Genomic DNA, 15,646 nt, shown 5'->3' on the forward strand with positions numbered 1-15,646 from the left:
ACTTTTCACTTTCATGCATTGGAGAAGGAGATGGCAACCCACTCCAGTATTCTTGCCCGGAGAATCCCAGGGACAGGGGAGCCTGGTGGGCTGCCATCTATGGGGTCGCACAGAGTCGGATACGACTGAAGCGACTTAGCAGCAGCAGCAGCAGCAGCAGCTTTGTAGTATTCTGTGAAGTCTGAGAGGGTTATGTCTCCTGCTTTGTTCTTTTCCCCCAGGACTACTTTCACAATTCTGGATCTTTTATAATTCCATATAAATTTTAGTTCTGTGAAAAATATCATGGGTATTTTGATAGGTATTGCATTTAATCTATTGATTGATAAGGCCAGTTGAATTTTGACAAAGGTGCAAAGACAACTCAATGAAGAAAGGATTTTTTTTTTTTAACAAATGCTGTTGGGACAACAGAACATCATATGCACAAAAAAAAGAACCACTTTCATCTGAAGCTCATCAGTCAGTTTAGTCACTCAGTCACGTCTGACACTTTGCCACCCCGTGAACCGCAGCACGCCAGGCCTCCCTGTCCATCACCAACTCCCGGAGTTTGCCCAAACCCATGTCCATTGAGTCGGTGATGCCATCCAACCATCTCATCCTGTCGTCCCCTTCTCCTCCCACCTTCAATCTTTCCCAGCATCAGGGTCTTTTCAAATGAGTCAGCTCTTTGCATCAGGTGGCCAAAGTATTGGAGTTTCAGCTTCAGCATCAGTCCTTCCAATGCACACGCAGGACTGATCTCCTTTAGAATAGACTGGTTGGATCTCTTTGCAGTCCAAGGGACTCTCAAGAGTCTTCTCCAACACCACAGTTCAAAAGCATCAATTCTTCGGCACTCAGCTTTCTTTATAGTCCAACTCTCACATCCATACATGACCACTGGAAAAACCATAGCCTTGACTAGACTGACCTTTGTTGACAAAGTAATGTCTCTGCTTTTTAAAATGCTATCTAGGTTAGTCATAACTTTCCTTCCTAGAAGTAAGCGTCTTTTAATTTCATGCCTGCAATCACCATCTGCAGTGATTTTGGAGCCCCCCAAAATAAAATCAGCCACTGTTTCCCCATCTGTTTGCCATGAAGTGATGGGACCGGATGCTGTGATCTTTGTTTTCTGAATGTTGAGCTTTAAGCCAACTTTTTCACTCTCCTCTTTCACTTTCATCAAGAGGCACTTTAGTTCTTCTTCACTGTCTGCCATAAGGGTGGTGTCATCTGCATATCTGAGGTTATTGATATTTCTCCCAGCAATCTTGATTCCAGCTTGTGCTTCCTCCAGCCCAGCATTTCTCATGATGTACTCTGCATATAAGTTAAATAAATAGGGTGACAATATACAGCCTTGACGTACTCCTTTTCCTATTTGGAACCAGTCTCTTGTTCCATGTCCAGTTCTAACTGTTGCTTCCTGACCTGCATATATGTTTCTCAAGAGGCAGGTCAGGTGGTCTGGTATTCTCATCTGTGTCAGAATTTTCCAGTTTATTGTGATCCACACAGTCAGCGGCTTTGGCATAGTCAATAAAGCAGAAATAGATGTTTTTCTGGAACTCTCTTGCTTTTTTGATGATCCAGCAGATGTTGGCAATTTGATCTCTGGTTCCTCTGCCTTTTCTAAAACCAGCTTGAACATCTGGAAGTTCACGGTTCATGTGTTGCTGAAGCCTAGCTTGGAGAATTTTGAGCATTGCTTTACTAGCGTGTGAGATGAGTGGAATTGTACGTTAGTTTGAGCATTCTTTGGCATTGCCCTTCTTTGGGATTGGAATGAAAACTGACCTTTTCCAGTCCTGTGGCCACTGCTGAGTTTTCCAAATTTGCTGGCATATTGAGTTCAGCACTTTCCCAGCATCATCTTTCAGGATTTGAAATAGCTCAACTGGAATTCCATCACCTCCACTAGCTTTGTTTGTAGTGATGCTTTCTAAGGCCACTTGCTTCTGTTAGGTCCATACCATTTCTGTCCTTTATTGAGCCCATCTTTGCATGAAATGTTCCCTTGGTATCTCTAATTTTCTTGAAAAGATCTCTAGTTTTCCCCATTGTATTGTTTTCCTCTATTTCTTTGCACTGATCACTGAGGAAGGCTTTCTTATCTCTCCTTGCTATTGTTTGGAATTCTGCATTCAAATGGGTATATCTTTCCTTTTCTCTTTTGCTTTTTGCTTCTCTTCTTTTCACAGCTATTTGTAAGGCCTCCTCAGACAGCCATTTTGCTTTTTTGAATTTCTTTTTCTTGGGGATGATCTTGTTCCCTGTCTCCTGTACAATGTCATGAACCTCCATCCATAGTTCATCAGGCACTCTGTCTATCAGGTCTAGTCCCTTAAATCTATTTTTCACTTCCACTGTATAATCATAAGGGATTTGACTTAGGTCATACCTGAATGGTCTAGTGGTTTCCCCTACTTTCTTCAGTTTAAGTCTGAATTTGAATCCAGAGTAGGCACTTGTTTAAGTCTCTAAACTCAACAGTAAGAAAACAACTCCATCAAAAAATGGGCAAATGATTTGGACAGACAGATCACCAAATGGTGTTTGATGTCACTGGCCATTAGGGAAAGGCAAATTTAACCCACATTAAGATACCACTGCTTACTTACTAGGATAACTTAATAAAAGTACTGAAAATACCAAGCACTAGAGAGGCTGTGGAGAAATCAGAATCCTCATTGCTAGTAGGAATGCAAAATGGTATAGGACTCTGGAAAAACAGTTTGGCAGTTTCTTATAAAACCAAACATACACTTATTCTTTTACCCAGAAATCCTACTCCTGGATATTTATCCCAGAGAGATGAAAACCAAAGTTCTTTACACAAAAACCTGTACCCAAATGTTTATAGCGGCTCTATGGACATGAGTTTGGGTGAACTCCGGGAGTTGGTGATGGACAGGGAGGCCTGGAGTGCTGCGATTCATGGGGTCGCAAAGAGTCGGACACGACTGAGCGACTGAACTGAACTGAACTGATGCGTAATTGTCCCAAAATGGAAAAGCCCTGTGTCATTCAGCTAGTGAATGGATAAGCAAATTGTGGTAGAAACATGCAATGGAATACTACTTGGCAGTAAAAAGGGAACAGACTATTGATTTAGGTAGCAGTTTAGACAAATCAGCCTGAAAAGGTTACGTACTGTAGGATTCCATTTTTATGACCTCTTTCGTAAAACTGTGGTGAGAGACTAGATCAGTGGTTCACAGGAGTTGGGGTAGGGGGGAGGGTGTGATCACACAGGAATAACAGAGGGCGTTTTCTGCGGTGATGAGACTGTTCTGTATTCCAACTGTTCTGTATTCCAACTGACACAGTGCTTACAGGGATCTATGTGTATGAAAAACTCATAGGTAGGTGTACTAAAAAAGTCAATTTTACTATAAGATAATTTAAATTAAAAAAAAAAATTTTAAGTACCGAAACAATCTTAACATGCAAATCTCAGCCTAGTTCACACCAAGAATGGCATCCACATGATGCAGCCGAATATTAGGCCCTGCCTTCTAAGACTGAGGTCTGAAGACACTGAGATTAGGTTTAAGGGAATGGCCACCTATGAACACGGACCTAAATTCAGAAAAGCCCTTTCCTCTGTGGAAAGGCTAGACTGGCATGGGGAGCCTATTTCTTCTCTCCCTGGGCTCTTCTAACCAATATTAGAAAAAATTTGTTACTGGAGCTTGTTCTTTCGAAACCTTCAGTTGAAGCAGCCCTGCAGAGACAGATCACACTTCCATCAATTTCAAGCCTACTGAGAACAGTAGAGAAACTACTCTTTGGTACATTAAGTCATTTGGCTTTGGGAGCCCACACCCTATGTGTGTGTTAAAATTTATAGGACTCAAAGAGTCAGTTTTAACGAATTAAAAAAATTTAAAAACAAACAGAAGCAGAATGTACTTGGCCCTGAAAGTGTCAAATGCTGGTTGTAAAATTGCCCACGTCTTTGACTACAAAGCAAATACAGGTATTGCAACTGGGTGAATGCTCAGAAAAATCTGTTCCCTATCCTACATCTCAAAAGATTTTTTTCCCTTTAACAGTTTCATGTCTCAAATATTCCCAACCTGACTACAAACCAAATTGTATGTAATAGAGTTGTGTTCCTAAAGCAGCAGAACTAGATGACTCTAATTTTCTCAGTCTGCTTTTTAAAGGTATTTTATATGTTTCAGTTTTCCCAAATATTTCTATTCCTTACATCTCAACCCTTTACCGTCTTACACACACACACACACACACACACACACACACAGAGAAAGGTTTTTCTCTAGGCTTTTTCTGCAGATCGTACATCTCTTGGTGGGGGTAACGGGGGATGAGAAGCAGGTTTTATACAGCTGATGTGATCACTATACAGACAAGCTTGGAAAATGCTACCCAATCTGCCAATTAATTAAAGCATTAATCTGCAGAGCAGCCAGGCCAGGGAATATTTACCCTGAGAGGGGTGTGGTAGGAATTGAGTTGGAAGCTCCCTGTATTTGCATGAAAATGGAGGTGCTTAGGAAACCCAGCTTCCTTTTGTCTCTAAAGGTGGGGCAGCCCTTATCCAGTCCCTAAGTCTTTCTAGCCTATTTAGGAATCCTTTTAGGAAGCTAGTGTCTGATGTATGATAGCACCATGGAAAAACAAAAATTAAACCCCAGGCATAGTAGGGTACTGAGCAAGTACAGTATAGAGTAGCTTCTTAGACCTGGAATGAAACCTAAATTCAGGAGTTTGTCCTGATAATTAAGTAGAATAGATGTAATGTTTTTGCAGGGTTTAGAACCATATGTATGGGTTCAAATTCCAGCTCTGCTTCTTACTAGCTGTGTGATTTGGGGTCAGTCATGTCTTGTCTGAGCCTTATTTTTTTCATCTGTAAAATAAAGATCATGAATTGCCTCATCATCTCAAGGTAGTTAGCCCTCTGCTTACTGTAGACTGAAAGAAGGCTGGAGAGTGATTAGGACCTTTTGGTCCAGTTCAGTAACTCAGTGGTGTCTGACTCTTTGTGACCCCATGGTCACACCATGGGGTAAGCACGCCAGGCTTCCTTGTCTATTACCAACTCCCGGAGCTTGCTGAAACTCATATCCATCAAATTGGTGATGCCATCCAACCATCTCATCCTCTGTTGTCCACTTCTCCTTCTCCTCCTGCCTTCAATCTTTCCCAGCATCAGGGTCTTTTCCAATGAGTCAATTCTTCGCATCAGATGGCCGAAATATTGGAGTTTCAGCCTCAGCATCACTCCTTCCAATGAATATCCAAGACTGATTTCTTTTAAGATTGACTGGTTTGATCTCCTTGCATTCTAAGGGACTCTCAAGAGTCTTCTCCAACACCACAGTTCAAAAGCATCAATGCTCAGCTTTCTTTATGGTCCAACTCTAACATCTGTACATGACTACTGGAAAAACCATAGCTTTGTCTAGACAGACCTCTGTCGGCAAAGTAATGTCCTGCTTTTTAATATGCTGTCTAGGTTCGCCATAGATTATAAACTGCCTCCAACACAGCCTTTTGTTCTTTTTAAAGTTATTTTTCAGCAAGGGACTATAAACCACAAGTTTCCCCCTCAACTTCCTGGGATGTGCTGCATTCTTTATCTCTGAGAGAAGTGAGCTTGATTATAACTACAAAAGACCTGAAGACAGCAGCTCATCCTGAGATCTCTTTGGCCATGTTGGCTGTCCTCAAGATGAGGTTTACCTGTGTATCCCTGGGGAGAGTGGTGAAATGGACATGAAAAATTGACCCAGCTGTATTGATGATATTAAAGGATTACTGTTAATTTTTAAACTGTGGTTTAAAATATGTGTGTGTGTGTATATATGTATATTAAAAACATAAAATTTACCGTCTTAACCATTTTATTGTTAATTTTTAAACACGGTAATGATACTGTGGGTTTTTTTTTTTTTTTAAGCTTTTTAATCTTTTAGAGCTACAAACTAAAAATTTTACAGACAAAACAACATAGTGTCTGGAGTTTGATTCAAGATAATCCAGAAGGAGGATGATGGTCCCAGCAACTAAGAACTTTGCCTCACGGCACAGACAAAATGGCCTTTTTCTATGTTTAGTTTCTTGTAAGATGGCACCTCCTCATGCTCATTTCTTTTCTTACAGAACTCTCAGAAATTGAGCCCAATGTGTTCCTTCGTCCATTTCTGGAAGTAATTCGCTCTGAAGATACCACTGGCCCTATAACTGGACTTGCACTCACCTCTGTCAACAAGTTTCTGTCCTATGCGCTCATAGGTAAGCACTCAGGCTTTTTTGAGTGACCACACCCTTTCATTTCTTTGCCTTTCCCAGGGTGGTCAGGCTTTAGGCAATGAGCTGGTAATGCTGGAAAGTTTTCCCCAGCTCTCTGTTTCCTTGTAGAAAAGAAATAGGATTGTTTTGGTTACTCATCACACTGATTGAGGTTGTACAGAGTGGGGAGTTAGAGGAGGTTTCCTTGGGACTACTGATTTCTTTGTGCTTTGGAGGCATAAGGGATATGATGCCCTTGGAGGTTTGATTTTAGTTTATCTTTATTTTTCCAGTATAATGTATGATTATTTTAAGAAGATAAATAATAAAGAGGTGACTGACTACAAGAAAAGTTAATGGTCTCTCTCAATGTTCCTCATCCTTCTTTAGGTTAAATGATGTTAACAGGAAGGTTTGAATCTTTCTATACCTTCCCATACATGTATATAAATATATATAAAGTTCTTCTTTTTAAAAAGAAATAAAAATAGAATTGTGTGCTAAACTTTTTTTCATTTAATAATATTAAAACAGTGTACATAATATAATTATCTATCTGATTTATTATTTTCCCTCCAATTTTATTGATTATAATTGTCATATAACATTGTATTAGTTTAAGATGTACAGTATAATGATTTGATACATGCATATGTTGCAAAATGATTACCATACTTAGTTAAGTCCATCACCTCACATAGTAACAAATTTTTTGTGTGATGAGAACTTTTAAGATCTGTTTTCTCAGCAGCTTTCAAACATACAACATAGCATTGTTAACTACAGTCATCATGCTGTACACTACATCCCCAGAACTTACTAATCTTATAACTGGAAGTTTGTATGTTCTTTTTTTATTGTAATAAAATATACATAATATAAAATTTGCCATATTAAAGTATATAATTCAGTGGCGTTAACTACATTCACAGTGTTGTACAGCCATCCCCACCATCTGTTTCTCAAACTTTTTCATCATACCAGACAAGAAATTCTAATCATTAAGCAATAATACACCATTTCCCCTACCCCTCAGTCCCTGGTAAGATTTTTTCCTTTTTGGTAGCTGTATAATTTCTATAGTATAAATATAACACAGTTCACTCAATCATTCTCTTACTGGAGAATATTTAGTATTTAGGTTGTTTCTGGGGTTTTTTTTGTTTTTTTTTTAGAAAAGATTTATTTCTTTTCGGCTGTGCTGGGTCTTCCTTGCTGCACGTGGGCTTTCGCCAGTTGTGGTGAGCCCAGGCTACTCTCCGTTGTGGTGCACCAGCTTCTCATTGTGATGGCTTCTCTTGTTGGGGAGCAGAGGCTCTAGACACATGGGCTTAGTTGCTCAGGGACATGTGGAATCTTCCCAGACCAGGGATCAAAGTCATTTCTCCTGCATTGACAGGCGATTCTTAACCACTAGCCTACCAGGGAAGCTCAAATTGTTTCTTATTTTGAGCCATTATCAATAATGCTGAAATAAGCTTCCTTGTTCACATAGCTTTATTATAAAATTTCCTTTTGTATGACAGATTCCTGTACTTGAAATTTGAATGTCTTCTCCTTTATTGAGTTGTCTTTGTTTTTCTTATCAGTTTGTAGAAGTTCTTTGTATAGTGAGACTATTAACCCATTGTCTATCATAGTGTTACAGATTTCTCTCAATCTAGCCCAAATGTTTTATCTAGTCTGTTGTTTGTCTCTGAATTTGTTTATGGTGTATTTTTTAAATTTCTTTTTAGTTGATTTTGTCACTCAAAATCTTGAATTCTTTTTCTCATGTTGTCTGCCCATGTGCAGTCGTGAGGAACATAGAACACAGGCAGCTGTCCTTATTTCTAAGTAGGGGGACAGGAAAAGTAGAAGCTTAGCAAGAAAGGAAATTGACCTTCAGTTCAAGGCAAGAAAACCCTTTATCTTTTCTAGAAAATTGGAATTGTTTAGTTGAAGCATTCAGGATTGAGAGCAAATATGCTGGTGCAGCTAGGTTCTGAATAGGGGCATCAGCTTCTCCAGGCACCCTGGTCCTAGCTTCATACTTGTCCTAAGCAAAAATCAGGCCCAGCTGCTTAGAGCCTTGCCCTGAGCACCACCTGCAGGTCATCTCTCTTCATGGCCTCCAGTAGCTGCCCTCTATGCCTTTTCCCTCTGCTCTTTTGTCAGTGTTACTCTCTTGCCTTTCTTGGCTTGGCAGACAAGCTGGTCATTGGAGACCTCAGGCCAGCTGGTCACTGGAGTTTCCTGTGGTGGGAAAAGAGAATGCTGGAGGTGGTGATTGCAGTGGGCATGAGAAAAGGAACAGGAAGGAGTGTATGAAAGCCAGAAGGCAAAGGAGATGAGATTGGCAAATTTCCCTGCAGTCTTCTCCAGGGTGGCCAGGAAAGGACGAGATTCTAAAGAAGAGGTCCTGGAGAAGATAAGGTCTGTTAAGTGAACCAATTTTTTGTTTAGGCTGCCCTTCTTGAAGGAACTGCCCTCCATCTCTCAATCCTGTGATGAAGGTTTCTAGGATTATTTTAGATCCTACTCCAAAGACCAGCCTTTTATTTGGCCCCACATAGCTGCCAGATCAGGATTTGTGTCTCTGATTGCCTGGCTTGTGAGGCCCTGCCCGTGGTTCTAAGGACCTGTCACTTGCACTTGCCTTTTTAGAAAATTAAGCTTGCTACTTCATTCAAGCTCAGAGGATAAGAGCCACAAAAAGATCAATAGAGCTTAAACCACTTTAACTAGGGAGGTTACTGAAAGAAGGGAAGAAATAAACCCCCAGAAGTTTGTGCAGTGAGAGCAAGGCTGCCATTCACTAGGAGCTCTGAAACACCCACACAGCACCAAGAAGGTCCTGGATTTTCTGAGCAAGGAAAGGTCCTTTTGTGGACTCTATCCAGCAAGCCTGTGAGAGAGGACTCAGGCAACTGCCTTGAGAGTATAGGATTTTCTGTATTGATTGGGAGAAATATGGAGAGTTGGGTAATAGAAGGAGCTGGGTCACTTCCTCTACTATAGATCATCGTGAAATTGGCTTCCTTCTGCATGACCTCTAAAGTAGCCATTCATGATGCTGAGTAGAGTCATGAAGTAAATAGGACAATGAGAGTCTTTGACCAGGTATCAGAGACTAACCAGGATGGAAGAGAAAAATGAAAACCAATCACGATGAAAGTGTTCTGGCTCATTGTTGCAAGAGAAATGTTCTGGTTTCTCAGCCATCCCCTGAGCTTCAAATTCAGGAACTCCATTATTGTCAGGTACAAGGAAAGAGAATGGAGAATTTCTTCTAATTCCTACACTTTCAAACTAGGAGGTTCTCTTATCTTACACCATGTCACCTCTGGAGCAGTTTTCTCTGTTACTCACAAAGTTTTTGTCATATTCCCATCTTTTTTTTCTATTTGTGCCCCCCAAGAACAATCCAGGCTTGCCTGGAGGACCTTTGTAAGCATTGAAAGAAGTCACCTCTTTGTCTACTCCTTGTGGGTATTTAAATCATGAATGGGACCAGCTTCCTCCTTGGCAACGTTTGTGTTAACTTCTACCCCTGTGCTGGTTGTCAGAGCTGGCATCTCTCCTCTTATTCACAGTTTAAGGTCTTCCTCTCTCCTGCTTCCCAGTTAGCTAGCCTCCAGTCCTCTTCAGTTTGTCCCCTGTCACTCCTTAATCTTTAGTTAAGGATTCTTGTCCATGACATACTGTTTTTAATAAGCATAAAACCAAAGCAGGAAGTGCTCTCTGATTTGCTGTAATGGGCACCCAGATCTGCATATTGGCAGCAGTGACTGTCCATTTTTTACCTCTACTCCCCTACCTCAGTTGCACCAGAATACTGCATTCCAAAAGCAATCAGATAGAGAGATGTGTTGAAAGAGAACACATGAAAAGAGAAAGGCTACAACCTTGGCATTCAAAGCTCTGGCCCTCCCAGGCACTTGCTCTGGGCCAAAACCTCAAATTTCCAGGTCCTTCCTCTATCAAGTGAGTACCTTTACACCAGTGATTCCCAAGTGTGGTCCCCTGACCAGCAGCACTAACTTCACCTGGAATCTTGTTAGAAATGCAGATTCTCAGGCCCCATGCTAGATCTACTAAATCAAAAATTTGGGGTGTGGGCCAGCAATTTTTATTTTTTACAAGCTCTCCAGATGATTCTGATATATGATTGAGAACCACTTTTACACAGTAGCGTTTGTGCTGAGATGGGCACAACATATATCAGCCAGTCACGGGCAAAAACTCTCAGGTAATTCAAGGAGCCATGGGTTAGAGAATTAAAGAGGAGAAAACTAAAGTCTCTCAAAATAGACCCTACACAGGACGTCTTGACTTTTTGTCTCTCCTCTTCATATCCTTTCTTTTTTTTCTTTGCTGGAGCAGATCCCACCCATGAGGGCACAGCAGAGGGCATGGAGAACATGGCAGATGCTGTCACCCATGCCCGTTTTGTGGGCACAGATCCTGCCAGCGATGAGGTTGTCCTGATGAAAATCCTTCAGGTAAACGGAGGGGAACAGCAATTAGGCTAATGGCCAGGAGCTGGTGCCTCCGGCTCTACTTACCGAAGCCTGCCAGCAATGTGAAGCTGTGTTTTGACTCCACTGAGGCTTGGAGAGCTACTGTGTTTCCAAACAAGCTGCTCCGTACCCAAAGTAAAAGCTTTTTCTAAGGAAAATAATTAAAAGCTTTAAATTTGATATTGATATCAAATAACCAGAACCCTTAATACACTTGTACCTCCGGCAGACTGTATCTGTGCCATCCATCCGTTGGGTTTGTAGGCTAGGGCAGAAATGAGAAATATGTCGAGGTCATATAATGTAAAGACACAGCTTCTAAGATAAGCTTCTGAGAGACTCGACCACCAGCACCAAGCCGAAGCAAGGTCAGCATTCTTGCTAACCTCTTTCTCACCCCTGAGCGCTTCCATAGGAGACTAGAGAAACAGGAGGCACTTTCTCTCCCCTCATATACACCCTTCTTCACCCAGCCTGCCTTGTTTATCATAGTGTCTCCTTTTTCTTCCTGGTAGGTACTGCGGACTCTGTTGCTGACCCCAGTAGGTGCCCACCTAACCAATGAATCTGTGTGTGAGATTATGCAGTCTTGCTTCCGGATCTGCTTTGAAATGAGGCTCAGTGGTAGGTGCTTGAATACTGGGCCCTTCATCATTCCTAAGGGCAGTATCTGTGAGTATGAATATAAATGCTGTCTCTGAACCCCAGAGAGATAGAAAACTCATGACTTCTCCATCACCTACCTTGTGGAGCCATAGGGATCTTGAAGTCTCTGTACTTGACAATTTGTTTTGTGGCTAGAAGAGATTTTAACTCTTTGTGCCAGGGCAGGAATTGGGCTAGATTGCAGACTGACTCAGTCCAGAACCAGATCTTCCTTTGAGGTTTCTGGGATTGACACCAGCCTACAACCCCTGAGAACATATCCTTGTGCCTTTTTTTCCTGACTCAGTAGTGCCATCTAGTGGGTCAGTGAAGTTAAGGCTGCCAGGCTGAGCTGGAGCTGGTTTTAATAAGTTTGATATAATCCTTAGTAAACAAGGTTTGGAGGGGAGTCTGCTCTGAGAAGCCTCCTGATAATAGCACGGCAAGTAATGACACCTGTGTTATTTGTTTTTGCCTGTGCAGAGTTATTGAGAAAATCCGCAGAGCACACTCTCGTAGACATGGTGCAGCTGCTCTTCACAAGGTAAACCTGCTGCTGTTTGCTTCAGCCTGGCTGCCGAGGCCTCTTGAGCCTGCCTGCTTCCACACAGCCACTTCAGGGACCTGGCCAACCCCACAGCCACATTAGCAGCTACTGAGATTGTGGATGGGAGTAGTTCCCTGGGCCCAGGGTTACCATGCAAGGGAAAAGGAGGAGGGAGCTGGCTTGGCCTCAGAGGGAAGCAGAGGGTTATTTGATCTAGGCTGACAGAACTTCTGCCTCACAGACTTGTGTCAGTTTCTGTGCAGGTAGCAGCTGGGAAAGGAAACCCAGAGAGGAAGCCAAACTCAAGGGAGCCTGGAGCAGGTTGCTAAGCTCCCAGAGCTCAGTCCAATTTCTGTGAGGAAGGACCAAGGCTAGGGTAGCCAACAATCCTGGTTTGCCTGAACTGTCCTCATTTGAACACTGAAAGTCCTGTATCCTTGCAATCCAAAACCATTGGTTACCCTCATCAAGGCCCTCAACTTAGCCCTGAGGCGAGCGCTTTACAGCTTCCCCTAAGGGATATTGATGATGGAGGAGGTTATGCATGTAGGGGAGCAAGGGTTTTATAAGAAATCAGTGTACTGTGAAACTAAGATTGCTTTTTTAAATAGTCTATTAAAACACGTGCACACACACACACTTCCCCCTGGGATTTATTTTTGCTCTCAAATCTATAAATAATAATCCTTATTACCCACAGACTAGATTTGCCTCTGGACCCTGCTGCTAATTGTTTCCTACTTCTCAGGTTCAAATTTACTGGTTTCAAAACTTCATCTGCCTTTCACTTCTGACCCTATGCCCAGTCTCCTGGGGTTTTAATAGACTGCCCTCTTCCCATATCATGCCTTTCAGCAATATCTGCCAGGTGAATACAAGCAGGAGAGTATCAGTTTAAAGATGAAAAGAGCCTTTGCACTTCAGGGATACTTAGTCACCTTTCCCTCATGACATCTACCTTCTTTTTTAGAACGTGTCTATGTTCCATGTTTCTCAATTTCTGTGGCCCTTCGATGAAGCTCTGAAAAGGGTGAAATTAGCCTGTTTCTTTTTATAGCTTTTCCTAAGAGACTCTGACCTAGAGCGTCTTTGGGCTGTGGCTGGAATGAAGGGGAATATTTGTTGTTATCCCTAATTACAGTCCATGGGATTTTCTTATCTTACAGGTTACCTCAGTTTAAAGAAGAACCCAAGAACTATATGGGGACCAACATGAAAAAGGTATGATCTGCTATCCCTCACCCAAACTTCAATCTCCCAGCTTCTGTGCTATTGGGATTTTCCTGGATACCCTTGCTTAGCAAAAGTATGCTTTTGCCTAGACAGGTTTGCTTGGAATCTAGAAATAGTTATCACTCATTTACCAAGAAATTTTCCAGGTACCTCTTTCCCAAGTACCTCTCCTTCCCCAGCCTTTCTTTCTAGCCTATCTTTGTTGACCCACCATGTAAGCTAGTGAGCCAGTCCTTCATGGAAACTGGGTGAGGCCCATCAGGCTGGGCAAAAAATGTATGCTGATAAAGGTGAAAGTCCTGCCATCCCCTCAGGGCCCAGTCTTGTCAGCAGGTAGGAGGCCTAGAGAGGCTATACCTAAAATCCCCTGATACTGGATTAGACTGGGCTCATGCTTGGGCTAGCCTCTGACAAGATAAATCAAGTCTGACTCCAGATCAGAAGGTTCTCAAACTGCTAGGAGAAGAATGGTGTTCAGAAGAATGGCCTCTTTCTATCTTAAACTGAAGCCCTGGACTTCACAGGCCTCTGATGAGGATTCTGCTTGCAGCCCTACGAGCTTCTGCCCTTGAAGCTGACCCTTGGCTATTTGGTGCATGAACCTGACCTTCCCATTTCCCCTGCCATCCATCCCCATTCCTGCCCTGTGCCCTGTTGGCTTGTGTCTGAGTTTATTTCACTCTGTTTAAATCGTTCGTTTGCCTGTCTTTCACAGATTTCTCCATGTCTCCTCAACAAACTGGAGCTAAGTAGTGGGGAGCAGACCAAAGCCCTGAACCAGTTAGAGAGGGTACTACTCTTTAAGAACCTCAAGGTCTCTCTCCCTCTCCCTCTCCTTACCCCCTATTAATTTATTTATTTAAATGTTTATTTTTTATATGTAACATCTGGGTCCCATGTCCTCTGTGTAGAGCACAATTTACCCCTCTCTAGTAATACCTCATGGCTTTGGAAGAGCTGCATGTGTTTGTAACTTTGCAGTGTTGGGAATTTTCATGGGGCATCTGGCTGCCTGGAGGCAGAAGGAAACCTTGAACTGGTAACACATTGTGTAGTGAACCTAGATAGAGAGCCTGGGTCCTGCTGCCATCTTGTGAGGAGGCTTAATATCTACCATTTCTAGGGGAACTATGAGGGACCGTCAAACAAGACCCTTCACTTTTCTACCCTCTCTCTGTCTCAGAGCTGGCGTTAAAAAGCTTAAGCACAGACCTTGATTCTAGCTGGATAATTGAACTTGGTTTTGAGGGAAAGTCTGTCTGGTTGAGGTCTTTTTCTTCTTGGTTACAATTAAAGGAGTCATTCTAAGATTTAGGACTCTAGATGGATGAAAAGGAGCCAGGTCCCAGGTTAGCCCAGGACACTGGAAATACTTTGTGATCGGCCAGGGGGCCCTCTGTCCTTGAGAAGTAGGGGAACTTAGAAGAGGTGCAAGCTAAAGGTTACTGTAATCCCCGTATCCCTGCTTTAGGAAGGAGAAGGAGAGAAAGCAGTATGGGCTATCTAAGCCATCCCAAGAGTATGCATGCTAGAGGTGTAGCTGTGGACATTGAGGTCATTGAAGATGGACTGTGTGTGCACTTGGCAGCCCACAGGCCTGTGTTCTTGCTGCATGCCTCGTCTCAAAGTTTCATTTGTGTGCTTGCCTAGTCTCAAGTTGCAGCTCTCTTCAGTGACTACCCTGCGTTTTGCCATGCTTATTAAGCTGGAACCTGCCCCCCTTTTTTAAAATAAAACTTATATTGTCCATTGGAAGTAGAATTATACGGAAAAGGTGATGAAGAGTTTCATGAACTGTTCACCCCAGCCCCCACCTTAGGATCTTAGAACAGGGAGCACAGCTATACTTTTAAAGGACTGAGACACTTGTAAGAACTGGCAGTCTCTCAATTCTTACTCCAGCCAAGAGGCAGAGAACACTCATTGAAATGATCAGGTTAAAGCTGCCTTTGCAGAGGATTGAGAAGGAGACAGGGATATGATCCTAGTGTGGGAAGGAATTTCAGTGACTGGCTTCTCAGTGAAAGTGGGACTACCTGGAGTTCCTGAAATTGGGGAGCCACCTGGAGAGAAAAGATATCTCACACAAGTCAGCCCAGATGTGAGTGTTTTTTGGAGCTCAGTGACAGTTTCCATTTTAAGCCAGGAACTTCCTGTTTTCCCTCATTGATCTCTTGGACTTCTGACCTATCTGTATGTTCAACTGATTCTTACCTCCAGAACTTTCTTTTGCCATGGACTTGCCCAGATGAGCTTCAGTGGTTCCCGGAGGGAGCATCCTGGTTCCTGCTTACCACAGGAACCCCAGTACTCAGAGCACTTGAAGCTCTATTCTAGGCATATGACTGCTGGCATTTAGGAGATGCAGGGACAAAAAGTGTAAATCCAATGCTAGGCTGTTGCTATGTTACTAAGAGCTGGAGGTGGGGCTCAGCTGTTGGGCCTCTCTCCTTTATGTGTGGAGATG

The 15,646-nt window shown here is 42.5% G+C and overlaps 1 protein-coding gene across 12 annotated transcripts in view; it reads left to right on the forward strand.

Moving 5' to 3' along the window:
• GBF1 (golgi brefeldin A resistant guanine nucleotide exchange factor 1) overlaps positions 1 to 15,646 on the forward strand; it is a 124,216-nt gene that overhangs the window by 87,482 nt on the left and 21,088 nt on the right. For 6 of the 12 annotated variants that reach the window (XM_025273752.2, XM_025273755.2, XM_025273754.3 and 3 more), the window contains 6 exons: positions 6,124 to 6,255; positions 10,618 to 10,736; positions 11,270 to 11,378; positions 11,883 to 11,943; positions 13,113 to 13,167; positions 13,895 to 13,993. In XM_025273752.2, the coding sequence (XP_025129537.1) occupies positions 6,124 to 6,255; positions 10,618 to 10,736; positions 11,270 to 11,378; positions 11,883 to 11,943; positions 13,113 to 13,167; positions 13,895 to 13,993 (575 nt within the window). Of the gene's footprint in view, positions 1 to 6,123; positions 6,256 to 10,617; positions 10,737 to 11,269; positions 11,427 to 11,882; positions 11,944 to 13,112; positions 13,168 to 13,894; positions 13,994 to 15,646 lie in introns of those variants that run through there. The other 6 variants (XM_025273757.2, XM_025273759.3, XM_025273758.3 and 3 more) reach the window with 3 other exon arrangements.

Source organism: Bubalus bubalis, chromosome 23 (genome assembly GCF_019923935.1).
Source record: "Bubalus bubalis isolate 160015118507 breed Murrah chromosome 23, NDDB_SH_1, whole genome shotgun sequence".
Lineage (NCBI taxonomy): Eukaryota > Metazoa > Chordata > Mammalia > Artiodactyla > Bovidae > Bubalus > Bubalus bubalis.